At 37.9% G+C, this 15,568-nt stretch overlaps 1 protein-coding gene across 1 annotated transcript in view; it reads left to right on the top strand.

Moving 5' to 3' along the window:
* The window catches only part of myo1ea (myosin IEa), a 54,370-nt gene that overhangs the window by 8,347 nt on the left and 30,455 nt on the right, over positions 1 to 15,568 (top strand). The window contains exons 2-4 of the mRNA XM_079244737.1: positions 11,398 to 11,541; positions 12,515 to 12,604; positions 13,369 to 13,463. Coding sequence (XP_079100863.1) covers positions 11,398 to 11,541; positions 12,515 to 12,604; positions 13,369 to 13,463 — 329 coding nt within the window. The remainder of the gene's footprint in view (positions 1 to 11,397; positions 11,542 to 12,514; positions 12,605 to 13,368; positions 13,464 to 15,568) is intronic.

Genomic DNA, 15,568 nt, shown 5'->3' with positions numbered 1-15,568 from the left:
AAATCCTCGATTGAATGTCCTGGGATATTAAATGATTTATTTTTTGTGTTGTTTTTCAGTGAAACATCTAAATTTAATACGTGTTCAGAACCAGGATTCTTTCTACGAAGTGCAGGATACAAGAAAGTGATTCATGAGCTGCAGAAAACAGCATGCTCGACCAGGTTTCACTGCAGCTTTGTTGCTGCGCATTATTCACTGCATCCATCTTCTTCTCCTTTCTCTGTTTTAAATTAAAAGAGCATGATGTGTTTTGACCTATATTTGCGTGTATTGCGTTTCCAGGGGAAAGATGCTGGCCTTGATTTTATTGATTGAAATGTGAAACTCTGCTGCATGGCTTGAGGCACGGCTATGAATGAGTTAGTTTACATTCAACAACTGCTGAGGCTGCTTTTCGAGAAGATGCCGCAGTAAATTGCTACATGTCTCATGTCAAAGATTCATGCTGAGTACCACCCTAAACCACCATTTAAACCATTGTCTTTGATATACTGTTTTATTGGCAAACCTTATTGACTTTTGAGATGCTTCAAATCAGCTTTGTTGTTTTGCCACAAAGCTTTGTCAATGAAGATGTTGTGTAATTCAGACAGACGTGTTGACTGTCAAATCATAGTCAAAATCTGTTTACAAGTGATTATAATGTGTTATCTGAGAGGTGCCTACAGGCACACGTCACAGCATCATTACTGCCTATTTGTTGCTCATGTTTCCAGTTGCCCGTAGAATGAAATATTTCTGTTTTTGTTTCTTTGCTTTTGAGCTCCGGCAGCTGAATTCGGTAACAGCAGGAGTTTTGCTTTTATTTCTATTACTTACTGGTCATTAAAACTTGGAAAAGGTAAAAATCTCTTCTCTTTTATTTAGTTTTTCTTTGTTTTCTTATACTTCTGGCACTTGCATGTTTACTGATCACCATTTGCATTTATTTGCAAATGAAAACTTGGAGTTTCAAAATCTCTAATAATAAAAAATCAAAGAAAACACAGAGAAGAGCCATTGATGAATATATTTTTTGGTGCTTCATGGTGGCGGCAGCTCAGGAGAAAGAGCCGTTGTCCACCAACCAGTAAGTTGGTGGGTTGATTTCAGACAACATGCCAAAGTGTCCTGAACCCCACGTTGCCTCCCAATGTGATTGTTGGAACATGAATGTTTGTGATAGGACAGAACACTTGGTAAAAAACCGAGGAATGTTCGTCGACATGCGACTTGAACAGGACTATATAAGTACAGCCCACCTCTGTCACAGCAAGGAGGTTCCTGCCTTAAAGGATTATGCTGTGTTGGGTTTGCATTTTCTTCCCACATGTGCATGGCTTCTTTATGCGTGGGTTCTTTCTGGGTGCTGCGGCTTCCTCTAACCAATCCAAAGACTGTAGACTGGTACCCAGTCCAGAATGTACTCTGCTTCTCACCCAGTGGCAGCTGGGATAGACTTCCAGGTATATTGATTCTTGGTTTTATTATGTTGGTCATTTTCCTCAAACATATTCAATACCAAGCTGTGGACTGATTTCCTTGACTAATGTAAATTGTACTCAAGTTACTAACTTCCGTCTGGGATAAATGTTTTTTATTATCTCATTTCATTTATATTTTTCTTGTCGAGTTTTGTTATCTATTCACTCCACTTTACACCCAGTGATAGCTGTTAACATATACAGATGTTTGGCAGCATTACTATTAAACTAACAACTGACTTTATGGAAGTGTCTAGATGTTGTTTTTTCAGTGCTGACATTAAAAATGTGAAGCTAGACTCCACATTTTTTAATTAATTTTGGTTCTCAGCCCTTCCAAACGTTCTCTTGAGGCCATTTGGCGGGTGGAGCAACAGCTTGCATGCTTTGTTTTTCCTTTATAGTGAGTTGAATCAAACATTACAGTGTTTTGGTTGCACTAAATGCAGAATTGCTTTTACAAACTTTCCAGTCCTAAACTCTGATTTGTAATACAGCAACTGAACTTGGCTGCAACTTTGACTGTGAGTAGAAAAAGGAACATGCATTCAAGTGCCTATAGTACAACTTTTCAACTATAGTACAACAATTCCAGCATCTTTACAGCATCTCTGCTGTGTATTTGTTGTGTTCAAGCAGGATTAAGTGTGACCTGAACTAGAGTCCCATCTCTCTGAAGTTCAGGCCGGATCAGACTCCCACCACAGACCCGGTTTCTGCTCTGTCTCTCATCTTTGTTTATCTACTCCCTGTACCTTGGAAAGACCGCTGTCTCAGTCAGCAGTTTTGTCGTCATCTGGCAGGATTTCACACAGTGAGCGATCTCGAGCAAAGTGCAAACGTAAGCAAAAAGAGAGCAGGTGGAAATGCTGTTTAGAGAACAGCAGCCCGTCTAAGCTCTGTTTAAATTACATTAAAGTAACGATGTTTTGGATCCCAACATGAAGTCTGGAAACAAATAAGTCATGATCAACCCACATGTTGAGCTTTATATGTTTTGCTCTAATCTTTGTTGGTGCAGCTCCAGAGTGTCGATCTTTTAAAACCAGTGTGCAGTGTTTAGTGTTTATTTTGAAGCTGTACTGCATATCATCTGTAAATATGCAGTTGCTTTACTGCGGAGCTAGAAGAAGTCTCTTTATGTGTCTTTGGTTGAACCTGTAAGCAGCGTCTTCATTTTATTTAGTGCATTCAAGGAATCTCAGAAATGTGAATGATTAAAAATTATATGTATATATATATATATATATATATATATATATATATATATATATATATATATATATATATATATATATATATATATATATATATATATATATATATATATATGTGTGTGTATATATATATATATATGTGTGTATATATATATATATGTGTGTATATATATATATATATATGTGTGTATATATATATGTATATGTGTGTATATATATATGTGTGTGTGTATATATATATGTATATGTGTGTATATATATATGTGTGTGTGTATATATATATATGTGTGTGTGTATATATATATATATATGTGTGTATATATATATATATATGTGTGTATATATATATATATGTGTGTATATATATGTATATATATATATATATATATATATGTATATATATATGTATATATATATATATATGTATGTATATATATATATATATATATGTATGTATATATATATATATATATTTTTTTTTTTTTTTTTTTTTTTTTTTAGAAAATGAGGCAATGAGAGAGGGTGACAAACTTTCTGACTGCAAATGCTATTTCTTTGTGAAAGACAGTTTCTGTGAAATGTCTGAACGAGATGACAGGAAATATTTGCCTCTTGCAGCTACAGCTCATGTGTGACAAGTGGAATAAAGCTGACTGTGCTCATTGTTCCGGACTGTCAAGATTCAAGAATCTTTAAAAACTTTCCACATACGTTGTCTATGAAGCGGTGGAAATATTGTACTGATATTGCAAACAGTACAAAAGCATTATGATAATGATTAAATAAGAATAAATAAGTAAACTATGAGAGCATAAATGAGACTAAGAAATATAAATGCATAAAATAATTTTTTTTTTAAACTGGTTAAACTGGGTTTCACAGTGGCCCATTTAGTTATTTCTGTCAGTTGAACATTAAAAGAGTTTGCAAATTTCAAATGGATCACAATCGCTTTGAATGCTGAAAAGGATACATTGTTATACAACACCCTGCAGTTCATGAAAACTTTTGTAGTGGAGTGTTGCTGAGACTGATTTCTGGGTGACAGGTTGAGGTGGGAGAACAGAAGAGATGAGGAGGCACAAATTGTACAGAAGAGATTAGCTGAATTTTACAAACTGCAACAAAAAAATTAAAAAAAAAAAAACATTTGTTTTTGAGAGCCTTGTGTTTTTTTTGGGTTTTTGTAAAAAATGTGCATTGTCTGTGCATAAATGTTATGCTGTCTTTCATTTTGTCATTGTTTCTTGAAACTATGTTTCTGTCAACAGCTAGGGTGTGTGTGTGTGTGTGTGTGTGTGTGTGTGTGTGTGTGTGTGTGTGTGTGTGTGTGTGTGTGTGTGTGTGTGTGTGTGTGTGTGTGTGTGTGTGTGTGTGTGTGTGTGTGGGAGGGGGGCAGAAAATGGAGAGAGTTCAGCATCCTGACAGTCTGGTGCTGGTCTTCCTGCAGGACATAGAGCAGGTGCTGTACCACACGGTGATGCTGCTGGTCTCAGTAGGGCCTCTTTAGAAGATCCACATTATGGGGGCCAGGGCTCTAGCTTTCCTCACTTTGCGAAGAAGTAGAGGCGCTGGTTGACTTTTGTGGACAGTGATGGGGTGTTGACGGTCCAGGAGAGGTTTACTGTGATGTGCACAGCACAGAGCTGCATACTGGGGGCTTGTTCTCCTGAGTTCTACAATAATCTCCTCCATCTTCTCCATGTTCAGAGAGACTATTGCATTTTAAACAGTAACATAATGTTTTACTCACCTGTCGCAAAATGATCTGAAAAATTTCTAAGGGTCTTAAGGTGTACTGCCAGATTTGACACATTTGTTAAATGCTAGTCATTCTTCATGTCTTTCTGGGCTTTTGTGTTTGTTCGGTAGTTCATAGAACGCTTTCTTGTTGTCTGTGACAACTGCGTTCATGGCAACCAATGACAACATAGCTTTTCAGCATATTTAAAGGAAACAAAAATATGTGAGGAACCGCAGCGAAAATCCAGTGGTTTTATGCTTTAGCAACCTTTTGTTTTCACCAGCAAAAGACTCAGATGTGAAAAAGTTCCCAGATGTTTGTTTCTTCCCTGCACCTGTAGGGAATCCTGAAAAAAAAATCCAGGATCCAGGCTCTCATTCGTATCAACCCCATAATCAAATCACTTGTTCTTTATTCCCTTTCAGAGATTTCTTGAAAATAATTAAATGAAAAATGAAAATCCATCCTTTATGTTATGTGTCCTGCTGACAGACAGGCAGCTAGTAATAATAATTAGGAAATAAACATAAACTTATACTCACCATTACTGTTTGGCTCTCACATGCAGCTTTACACCAACATTTTGGACTATATTGTCAGACGAACAATATTCATGTTTTGGGAAATATTTTTGGTGCACAACAATTTCTAGTAGCCAGTCAAGCAAACTTGTACCCAGCAGCGCTGCTGATGTATGCGAAACCTTAACGGATCTGGGGTCTCTGCTCCAGGGTTACGCTTGTTACTCTTTCCTTGTTTTACATTTAATGCTGCGTATGAGTCTGCATTGTGCCAGTGAGAAGGCTGTGTCTTCCAGTGAGGTTTAGTTGTGAGCTGCACTGTCTGACCAGGAAACATGGTCCTATACACAACCTCAAGCTTTTTGCAGCTACAAAAAAAGCAACTTTAGTGTTTTATTTACTTCACCACTTGTAGGCTTTAAATCTCAGTACTTTTCTTAGAAGATTTATAACAGACTTATAAACCACTTTAGTTCCTTCCTACTTTAGAGGAGAGCATTTGGTCGTGATGGCTTTCGTCCAGAACTGACTCTGAAGTCAGAGCAGAAAGTCAGCTCAAGCACACGGTGGGCTGTGTGTCATTCCCTGGTGTGGGAAACAAACGAAAATAGGGGGAAAAAAGAGAAGAATTAAGGAGAAAAGTGCTGCTTATGATACTGAATCAAACCCAGCCATTTCCTGCACGCAGAGCCAGAGCTTCTCAGCACTTTCCATATATGGTTATGGTATTTGCATGGAGGGAAAGCCTGGCCTTACGGATCCAGGCTGGTGTTGAAATTCCCTTCTTTAACTTCTGGGAAAATCAATGGTTCAATTTTGATTTTAGTTCATATTATTTAGATTGATGCAGAGAAACAAACCATCTCCTTTCTCTAATCGTTCTTCGGCTAAATGTAGTTGAAGTATTATCTTCCTCTGTCTTAGTGAGGTCAGATAATGATTCTGTCTTGCATTGTTGTATTGCTGTGCTCAGAGGGAAGTCTATGGTTGCATGGTGATTGTGTTGTTATGGCTACCATTGACTCCACGTTGTACCATATGTCCCTTGTGTTTGTGCTTGTGTAAGTTTGTGTGCATGTATATTTGTACTCTGACCCCAGCACTGCAGATTTATAGTAAATGTTTTAATGTATAACAAACTAGGAGTGTATTAAATCCTAAAATGTTTGCTGCAGAAAAGAATAAATTTAATTTTATATATTGCACATGGAAAAAGGTTGGTGAAATAAATGGGTGTTAATGGTTATTCATGTAACCAAATGTTTATTATAGTGCATAGTGTGCCAAGTACTGCAAGTACCATAAGCAGAGGGGTGTAATTGTTTCTGGCACCACCCTGGTATCTTTTTTTGTGTATGCATGCTGTCCTCCTTCGCTGTGCAACTACTCCCTCAGTTCACTGAGTACATAGAAATATTTTGTTTGTGCAATTGGCTCCTTGAACAAAATCTAAGTCAAAACAAATGACACCGTCTGTACACTATTTGAGATTTTCCTCCCACATTTTCACCTCTCCCATGTTGAATCGACACGCCATCATTTCAGACATAGCTCAGGAAAGCTATTTATAGCTTGTTCAGTTATTTTCACTTTTGTGGTTAGAATGGCATTCTCTTTTGACGTTGGCTTCTCTGCTGGAGAAAATGTTTTATGTCCAAGTCCAACTTTTGATCAGTCAGTGGCAGTGACATCATAAGAATTTCCTCAATAAAAAAACATTTGACTGGAACAATCATTGCCTAAAATATTCAGGTTGCGCTCGTTTTTGGGTGTTATTGGGGCCCCCTCAGGGAAAAGGAAATTGAAATGAACACAAACTCATTCAGAGGGATCAGTCTTAAAATGTTGGTTGTAGTTCAGCTATAAATTCTCATTATTGTTATTTACAGTTATTGTTTTACTTTATTTTGCAGCATAGTACCCTATAAACCCAATGAGGTCTGGTTGAGTCAGTGATATTATTATGCATGGTGTTGTATAACGTTTTCCACTTGTACATCTTGTGAAATGTAGCTTTTTTTTCATTTTGTTCTACAGTATAAGAAAGGCTGAGTAAAAGTTTAAGAAACTGGAAAGGGAATTTTTCTTCTTGAGTAGTAGTTGCAGCTTGCACAGATTAAACAAACATAGAAATGACGATGATTTCTCTCTTCTTCACAACTGAGTTTTGCTGCTTGAAGTCAGATGTTTAGACTCCCACAGTCTCTACTTTCATTGGTCAGAGGTGAGAGTGATATAATTATCATGTCATTAAATATATAGGGAGGAAGTCGGTATCCTGTTGCATCTATAAAGCTGTAACATGATGTGATCTGGAGGCTTCAGCCAAGTAACAACTTACTTCTTCTCTCCTGCAGGAAAACACCCAGTGAATTAGGCTGAAAAGCTGTAAACATTCCTCACCATCTCCCTGCTATAACTAAGTCTGTAAAGTGGTTTAAAGAATAAAGTCACCCTGGAGGATATTAAATGCTTCTGGCCCTCTTGCTTCACTTAGTAATTTAGAGTTAATTACTGTGAAAACACAATAACTTTCCACTAGTTTGTTTGGCAATGCCATGGTACTTTGTGGTTCTTGATATTACCAGAGTTTTGCCCAGTGGTATTTTTTGTTTTGTTTACTGGTAAAGCAGACATATTTTTATTATCTGTAATCTGTAATTCAGATAGGATGCAAGATGAGTGTATATCTCTCTTTCAGACATGGTGTGTTTTCATGTTATAAATTCCCATTTGATGTGAGGGTTTGTCGTCACTTTTAAGATAAAAAAAAATTGTGCATATCTATTTACTTTTAGAACATTGAATAATATAAAGGTTGATCAATTTCTCTTTAAGCTGAAGGTTTAACTACTTGTATGGTTGTCATTTCATATGCATGTTTTTTTTTATTCAGAAAAATGAAAAAGTTCTAATCTTTTCAGAAACTTCAATTTAATTTAATTCAACTTTATTGATATAGCGTCAAATCACAGCAATGCCATCTCAAGACACTTTACAGACAGAGGAAAAAAATATAATGAAAGCCAATTCATGATAGCCTATATAAGGAAACCAACAGATTGAGGTGGCGGCTACAACTCAATCTCCCATCCTGAGCAAGCACACTTGCAACAGTGGGAAGGAAAAAACTCCCTTTTAACAGGAAAGAAACCTCCGGCAGAACCCGGCTCAGGGACAGGCAGCCATCTGCCTCTGCTGTGTGGGGGGAAGAGGACAGAAAGACAACAGACAACAGGAACTGCTAATCTCAGCCAGGGAGACCTGCTGAGACAGGAGACATACATGTTAATGATGCAAGAGAGGGGATAGAAGAGTGAGATAAAGAGAGAGAGAGAGAAGCTCAGTGTATCAGGAAATGTCCCTCAGCAGTCTAAACCTATAGCAGCATAACTAAGGAATGCTAACCATCCCTAGACTTCTCAAAAAGATAAGTCTTCAGCCTAGTCTTAAAGATGGGGAGGGTGTCTGCTTCCCTAACACTAACTGGGAGCTTATTCCATAAGAGAGGGGCCTGATAACCAAAGGCTCTGCCTCCTGCTCAGCTCTTTGAGACTCTAGGAACCACAAGTAAGCCTGCAGTCTGCGAACGAAGTACTCAGGTCTTGGATATATAGTGATGCCTGGCTGTGGAGGGCTTTATATGTAAGGAGAAGGATTTTAAATTCTATTCTAGATTCAACAGGCAGCCAGTGAAGGCTAAAACTCATCTTCGAGGAAGCTGTCTTCACTGGTCAGGTTTCAGGATGCTTCCTCAGACAGTGCATCGGGTTGGTATGAGTCTAGTTACAGACCTATGTTTCACCAGACCCGAGATGTTTTTGGTCATTTTATTCCAACCGGAAGATTTCAAGGATGTCTTCAGAATACATTGACCACCACCAGAAAACATGTAGCCCAGATATAATGAACTACTGAACAACATTTTGTAGAAAAATGGCTGTTCCTTGTTCCTTCCATTGTTAAAAAGGCGGCCCTGGGGCTCAACCCCCAAAGTGTTTTTGGCTGGTGTTTCTTAATGTCATAATATGCAGTAAAAATGTCACAGAAAAGTTGGATGTTTTACGCGTGATTTGATTACTTTTCGCAGTCTTTATGTTTACAAACACAGCCTAGTTGAGCTACAGTTAGAAGTTCAACCTGACCATTTAATTCCTTCACTATTCTTACGTGCACGGGAGGGGAATCGAGTTATTGGCCAAAGGATCTAGCCCAGCTGGACTAGTATTCAGTGTAGCTGGTGGCACATTGTTACTATGTTGAGTAGTTTGACAGTTTCACAACTCTGTGCATTTTGTTATTGCTGTTCACTTCTCTGTTTTTGACAGAAAGATAAATGTTTCCCCTTGTGGTTACGCTTTCTGCGATGGCTTTCACTTTATTATGTTCACTGGTGGGAAAGGGAACCGAGTATCTCATGGTGCAACGGGAATTTGAGACTAGTTAAGCATATACATTAGGACTGTGACGATATGCTTTTGTCCCGATTCGATCCGATTCCGATTTTTCGGGTGCCAATTCGATTTAAATTGCGATTCTCAAAATTCTTCAATATTGATGATTTTTGTAGATTAAAAACTTTTTTTTAAAAATTTATTTAATTTTTTTTAAAAATAAAACTTCTTTTTGCTCATGATTTTTCTTGATTTCAAATAGGAAAAAACAACACAGTAGCCAGATCATCATTCTGCTCCTATAATGCCCAAGAAGACAAGTAAAAAGTTCAATAAAAACAAATAAAATGACAAAAAATTTATAGTGGATTGATTTTATTTTTTTTTTTAAAAAAGATTTTTTTAACAAATCAAAAAAAATCGATTTTAAAATTGTGAAGAAAAAAATCCCGATTTCCGATTTTTCGATTCGATTTTCCCACCCCTAATATACATGCAGGAATAGTTTGACTTCCAACAGCTTTGTTGGGATAATTGACTGTTTATAAAAGATGGATGGAGCCTCCACCACTTCACAAATAGGTTACTGAAGAGTTGAATAGAAGCTTATTGGGCGGTTCCCACCGTCGCCATCTTGGCAGTGTCACACCTGCCGTCTCTCCCGGAAAATACAAAAATGGTCAAAGGGGCAGAGCTGAAAGGGGGGCTGTCAGTATTGGGGTGAATGATTGACATCTATCAAACTCTGGCCTGCCTGTAGCTAAGAGTTAATTGAGCAAACAGTAGCTAAACAGCTCATAGAGGTAAGTGAGCTAAAGCTAAATCTGCTAGCGGGCTAAAAGCAATCATCGGTTATTAATGGATGAGCTGATTTTTTAAAAAAACAAAAAAACAAAAAAAAAAAAAAAAAACACTTCCCCCCACTGTTGTCATGAAGGTAAACTTGACCTATCAAACCTAATATGTTTAATGTTGTGTTTTTTGTTTGTTTTTGTTTTTTTGCCAGGCTGTAAACGTGTTTATTTCTGCTTTGAAGTTGGTCTTTACGTGGGACTCGATGGGAATGTGCTCTGATTTGAAGCCAGGTCCTTGCAGATCAGGGGGGGACTTCCACGTAGGCTTCACTATTAATCTCCGAAGGTTGCCACTTGGTTGGGATGTATTAAAGTGGTGCTGCAGGCTTTGATTTGATATGATTCAGTAACACAACGCAACATGTTTTTTTTTCTAATGGCATGTAAACATGATAAGCAGTTGAAGAGGTTTCTGACTTTCCAGACATATGGTTCAGGATGAATAATGAGGAATTTAAACTGGATTGAATGGCCAATCTCAAGCGGACAGTGGTAACGCTAAAATAGAGTTAAAAGCCGTTTTGGGTGGATGTTTATTTTGACAACTACCAAAAACATCTGTGCAGTCCCAGTCTCCTACATGTATTAACATAATGTGCTGTTGTAATATCCCTGCATGAATCAACACCTTCCTTTGGCTTTTTTAAAAGTTCTTTTTTGCTTTGTGGCTTTGCTTCTGCCACTCCTGATTCTGCGCAAGTAAAAAGTTAACTGTTGTGTTAGCAAATAGTCTACGGCTTTAGGTGGATCTCCATCCAGGAGAAAGAGGCTCATTTCTTACAGCACACTGACCATCGTTCACAGTAGCCAGACTGTACTGACTCATAGCACATGATAAATTACCTCAGTTCTCCAGAGACACACACTGCTAAAAGGAAAACAGGGAAGTAGGGAGGGACCAGAGCAATAGGATGTGGATAAAAGTTAAGTCAGGGTGTATTTGACAGTTGAATAAATAACACAAAGCACTTTTTGGAATCTGAATTAGCACTATTTCAAAGAAAACATAGCCCCCTGTGTTGTGGGATCAGAAATATTGCACACTTTTCAGTATTCTTTTTTCAGCAGTGTGATTAAAAACCCGCCACCTCAGGTTCAGAGTGTGCGTTTGTGTGACTCTGATGTCAGACTCTAGATTCATTCATCTCATTGTGTCTTTCTGTGTGACTAACAATTGTACATTGTGTGTGTTTTGTTTCAGGGAAGCCGGGGCCACTACCGGTACCACTGGCAGAGCCACAATGTCAAACACAGCGGAGTGGATGACATGGTGCTGCTCAGCAAGATCAACGAGGATGCCATCGTGGACAACCTCAAGAAGAGATACATGGATGACTACATCTTTGTATCCTTCTCTCAAATTTGCTGCTCACACCCTAGTGAGGAATAGCGCCTCATCCTTGCTATTCCCAGAATAGCTGAATAGTCATTCACTGGGACAAATCAACGATGAGTAATAGGTCAGTGCTGAAAGGTGACAAATTCCCCCTGAGATTCCACCATGAGCTGGGGGTGGAAAAAGACCACTTTGTATGTACCCTCATCCAGAACAAGTTTCTCTCACTGTGGTGAAAAATATGAAAAAAAAAAAACAGCGTGAGTCGTCGTGGAAGGCATATTGGAGAAATATGCAGTGTCTCTTTTTAATACAAACATTACTGCCATCTCATTTCAAGCAGCATTTTTGGTTTCTGGTACGGATTTCAAATGATATTCTGGGAGCCATTATTTCTGTATAGAAGATTACGCAAATGCAACATTTAGATTTTGAAAGTGCAGCTGTGGTTACAGATGTAAGCTGTTCATGACGTGCAATGCGATGAATGAATGAATGGCTTCTTTCAGTGTTCTCAAAGCAGTTCATTGCATAAACCTCATCCACACTCTGGGAGTGCTCAGGATTATGAAGTTTAGTAAATGCTGGCAGTTTTAGGATCCACAGCACTGAGTCAGGCCTTTGATTTGGGTCAATAAATAGCTGTAACTGGGAGGTCTCCTTGCCAAGGCTGTGGGTCACTGTGGGCCACCCACAATAGCAGCTTTATTTGCCTTGAGCGGCGTTTTGTCTTTGGGGCATGAAACCTCAGCATTACATGGAAGGTCTATTCTCTGTCATTTGTAAGCGCTTATTTAGGCTTGGGCCTGATCACCAAAGACTCTCCATTTGAACTGTTGTACCCTTTTAATGATGTTTTGAAGGCTAAAGATGGAGTCATGTTTATGCAGTTGTAGTAGTCCTCTTTCTGAAAGAAGCGATTTAAATGGGGTGTTTTAGTATTGGCTGATTTGTTTTATAATCTTTAACACATACATTTAAGACGTACATTGGTCCTGTGCTTATTTCTGTCAACCCCTTCAAGCAGATGCCATACTTTGGAGACAAAGAAATCGAAATGTATCAGGGTGCAGTAAGTATATAACAACAATGATGCCATATAAGCTGTAAACAAATCTTTACTGTTTTATGTTATTGAATTTAAGGTGGTGAATGACAAAGACTTTCCAGCAGGCCACTGCAGATGTTACTGTCAGAAACTTGACTCAACTACTGAGCAGGCTCGCCAGCACCTTCACAGAACTGCCTGTGCAAGTCTGCCTCGGTTGTTGGCTGGGTCAGCTGTCAGTGGGCTTGCCTCTTACAGCCAGGAACAGAAAAGCTTTTTAAGTCTTACAGACTGTGAGAATCTTCAGTCTCATTCATGCCAAATATGACAGCTGACTTCCTCAGATTGTGTACAAGTATTTTGCATTTATATGACAAAGTTAGGTAGCTCAAACCACTGGGCAAAATTCAGATTTGTATCCTGATCAAGTTATGAAAGCCTTGACTTGGAAGCTTTGTTTGCAACAGGTTTGGTTAATTTGTAGATTACAGTATGAAAATGTTTAATATATCATATCATATCATATCATATCATATCATATCATATCATATCATATATCATATTATATCATATCATATCATATCATATCATATCATATATCATCATCACATCATCATATCTCATCATGTCATCATCATATCATATCTCATCATATCATACCTCATTTAGAATAAATTTGTTACATACCTCATATTAATCTTTTTTAAATGTGTTTCTTACACCACTCCTTGATTTTTCTTACAGGATTCACTTTCAGCATTGATGTAATGAAATCTTTTGAATTTCAGGCTCAGTATGAGAACCCTCCTCACATCTATGCTCTGGCAGATAACATGTACAGAAACATGATGATCGACCGTGAGAACCAATGTGTTATCATCAGGTAAGACTTTGAAATTCCATAAATTTCATTCTCTTAGTTCTTCACATTGTGTCAGTCTTCAGTGTGTGACGAACAGATTAGCACCCACATGAAAAACAATTTTCTTGACTTTTTTTCAGCAGATGTCTGTTCAAGCTCATTTTACCCCTTTTATATTGTCTTCAAGTGTCCCAGATGTAGAAAAGATTGAGAGAGGCCAGAGATAGTATTCTGTGCAATGTGATCTATTGTGTAGGCCATGATAATGGATGGGAGGAGAACAGGAAAACAGACCAAGCAGGTTCTACTTCATCTTTTAGTACTGCTGACTGGCTAAGAATGAGGTGTTTCTTTGGTGTTTTTCCAAAATATTGTTATTCATTGTCAGTTAATAGTGTATATTCAGGGGTAAAAATGTTAGGTAACAAATAGGAAAAAAAAAAAAAAAATGAAAATGCAGCTGGATCTAGCCTGTGGTAAACCAGGATGTGAGTTAGAAACAAAGCAGCTGTTTTAGTGCATTTATGAAGAATTTCCTGGTTTAAAGAGCAGAACACCTGCATAATTATTTGCTCAATATTAACAGATTGATGGGTTTTAGGGAAATTTTAAGCCTTGTTTGTCTTTGTTAGCCAGTGTTTTCAAAACCACAAACCTACAGAGAAATATGTGCTGTCACGATTGAGGCTTTATCCTGTAGTCCAGTCATGGAGGCAGTGCGGTTACTATAGTGCTTACCTCATGATGAATGACCCCTGCTTCAGCACTTTTGCCTGTTGTTTGGACAGCTAGCAGTTGCTCATTCAGTTGCCAACATAAAGGTGCTGAGGTGGATTTGTGATCAACTAAATCAGCAAACAAAAGCTTGGAAGTGGTTTTTATGATGATCTCGTTGTCGGCAAACAAAGGCTACATTGAACTGCTGGCAGTGCAGTGTGGTCAGCACCTAGCTGTGTTGGCTGTTTCTCACATTAGCCAAAAACATGTTTAAGTTGGTGTTGAGGGGAAGTTCGGTCAAACGGCTTCAGATGCTATTACTCCTTGATTCCTCTAATATTTCATACAGTCTGATTGGATGGTGATGTGTATTTAAAGATATGTTCATTTCTTGCAGGTGAAGAATTTGCCTGTTGTGATTTTTCTTAAACATCTGGATCAGATTTTGAAAGGATGAACTGCAGCAGCTGATGTCTTTTGTGTTGGCGTCTCTGTAAACCTGTTGAGTTAAATTAGCTGCATGACCTCTCACTTCTAATTACTCACTAAGTAAACGTTGTGTGTCACATTTGCTCTTAGCACAATTAAGATGAGGGTCTTGTCATAAATTTGTGGTCTCAGTCAGTTGGTAGTGCCATACAGTGTTGTCTATGTTGAATCAGGCTTTTATTTCAGTCTTTCAGTCTATATATTGCCTATATAGCTGTTCCATAACACAGATACAGTCAGTGTTGGGCAGTTTTTTGACAGGATTTCTTTTTTGCATTTTTTAAATATTTTATATTAGCTTTATTTCCCATCTCTTTTGTTCCCTTCATGGTGTAAACTAGATGAGGTTCGAGCAAGAAAAGGGGAGATCCTTCTAAAATTTAAACACACAATATAAAAAGTATCTTTTGAAATGACTAGAACTTCTCGTGTAGCTTTGTGTTCTTTCTACTTTTTGTTCACATTTAGAAGATGAGAATAAGTGAAGGTTAATAGAAATGCTTAAAAAAAAAAAAAAAAAAAAAAAAAATCTTTTTACTCATCAGTGGATCTTTTTATCTGCTCATTCCTAGATTAAACGGGGGAAATGGAAACTATTTTTCGAATTGCAGACTTAGAGATGTGACTCACCAAGTGTTTCCAGTCGGAACTGGCAAACAGCACTCTCAGTGACTCATCAGACTCATCCCAGATGTGATTTAATATCTCAGATAATCCCAGAGAGTAAAGTATTTCCTGAAGGAGAGCTCTCTGCTTTCTGGTAGAATTCATCTCAGTTGTTCTTTTATCTCCTTTTCAAATGTTTTTTTTTCTAGTTAGGAGGATGATTAAATCTACTGAACTACAGTCACCTGCTACTCAGATTGAACCAACACTCTTGGCTGACACTACCCAGCCTTGTTTATGTCCTTTCAACCACT

Source organism: Telmatherina bonti (genome assembly GCF_933228915.1).
Source record: "Telmatherina bonti genome assembly, chromosome: 1".
In the NCBI taxonomy this organism is placed as follows: domain Eukaryota; kingdom Metazoa; phylum Chordata; class Actinopteri; order Atheriniformes; family Telmatherinidae; genus Telmatherina; species Telmatherina bonti.
The sequence above is the reverse complement of the archived record's forward strand: the minus strand, read 5'-3'. Positions and strand labels throughout refer to the sequence as shown.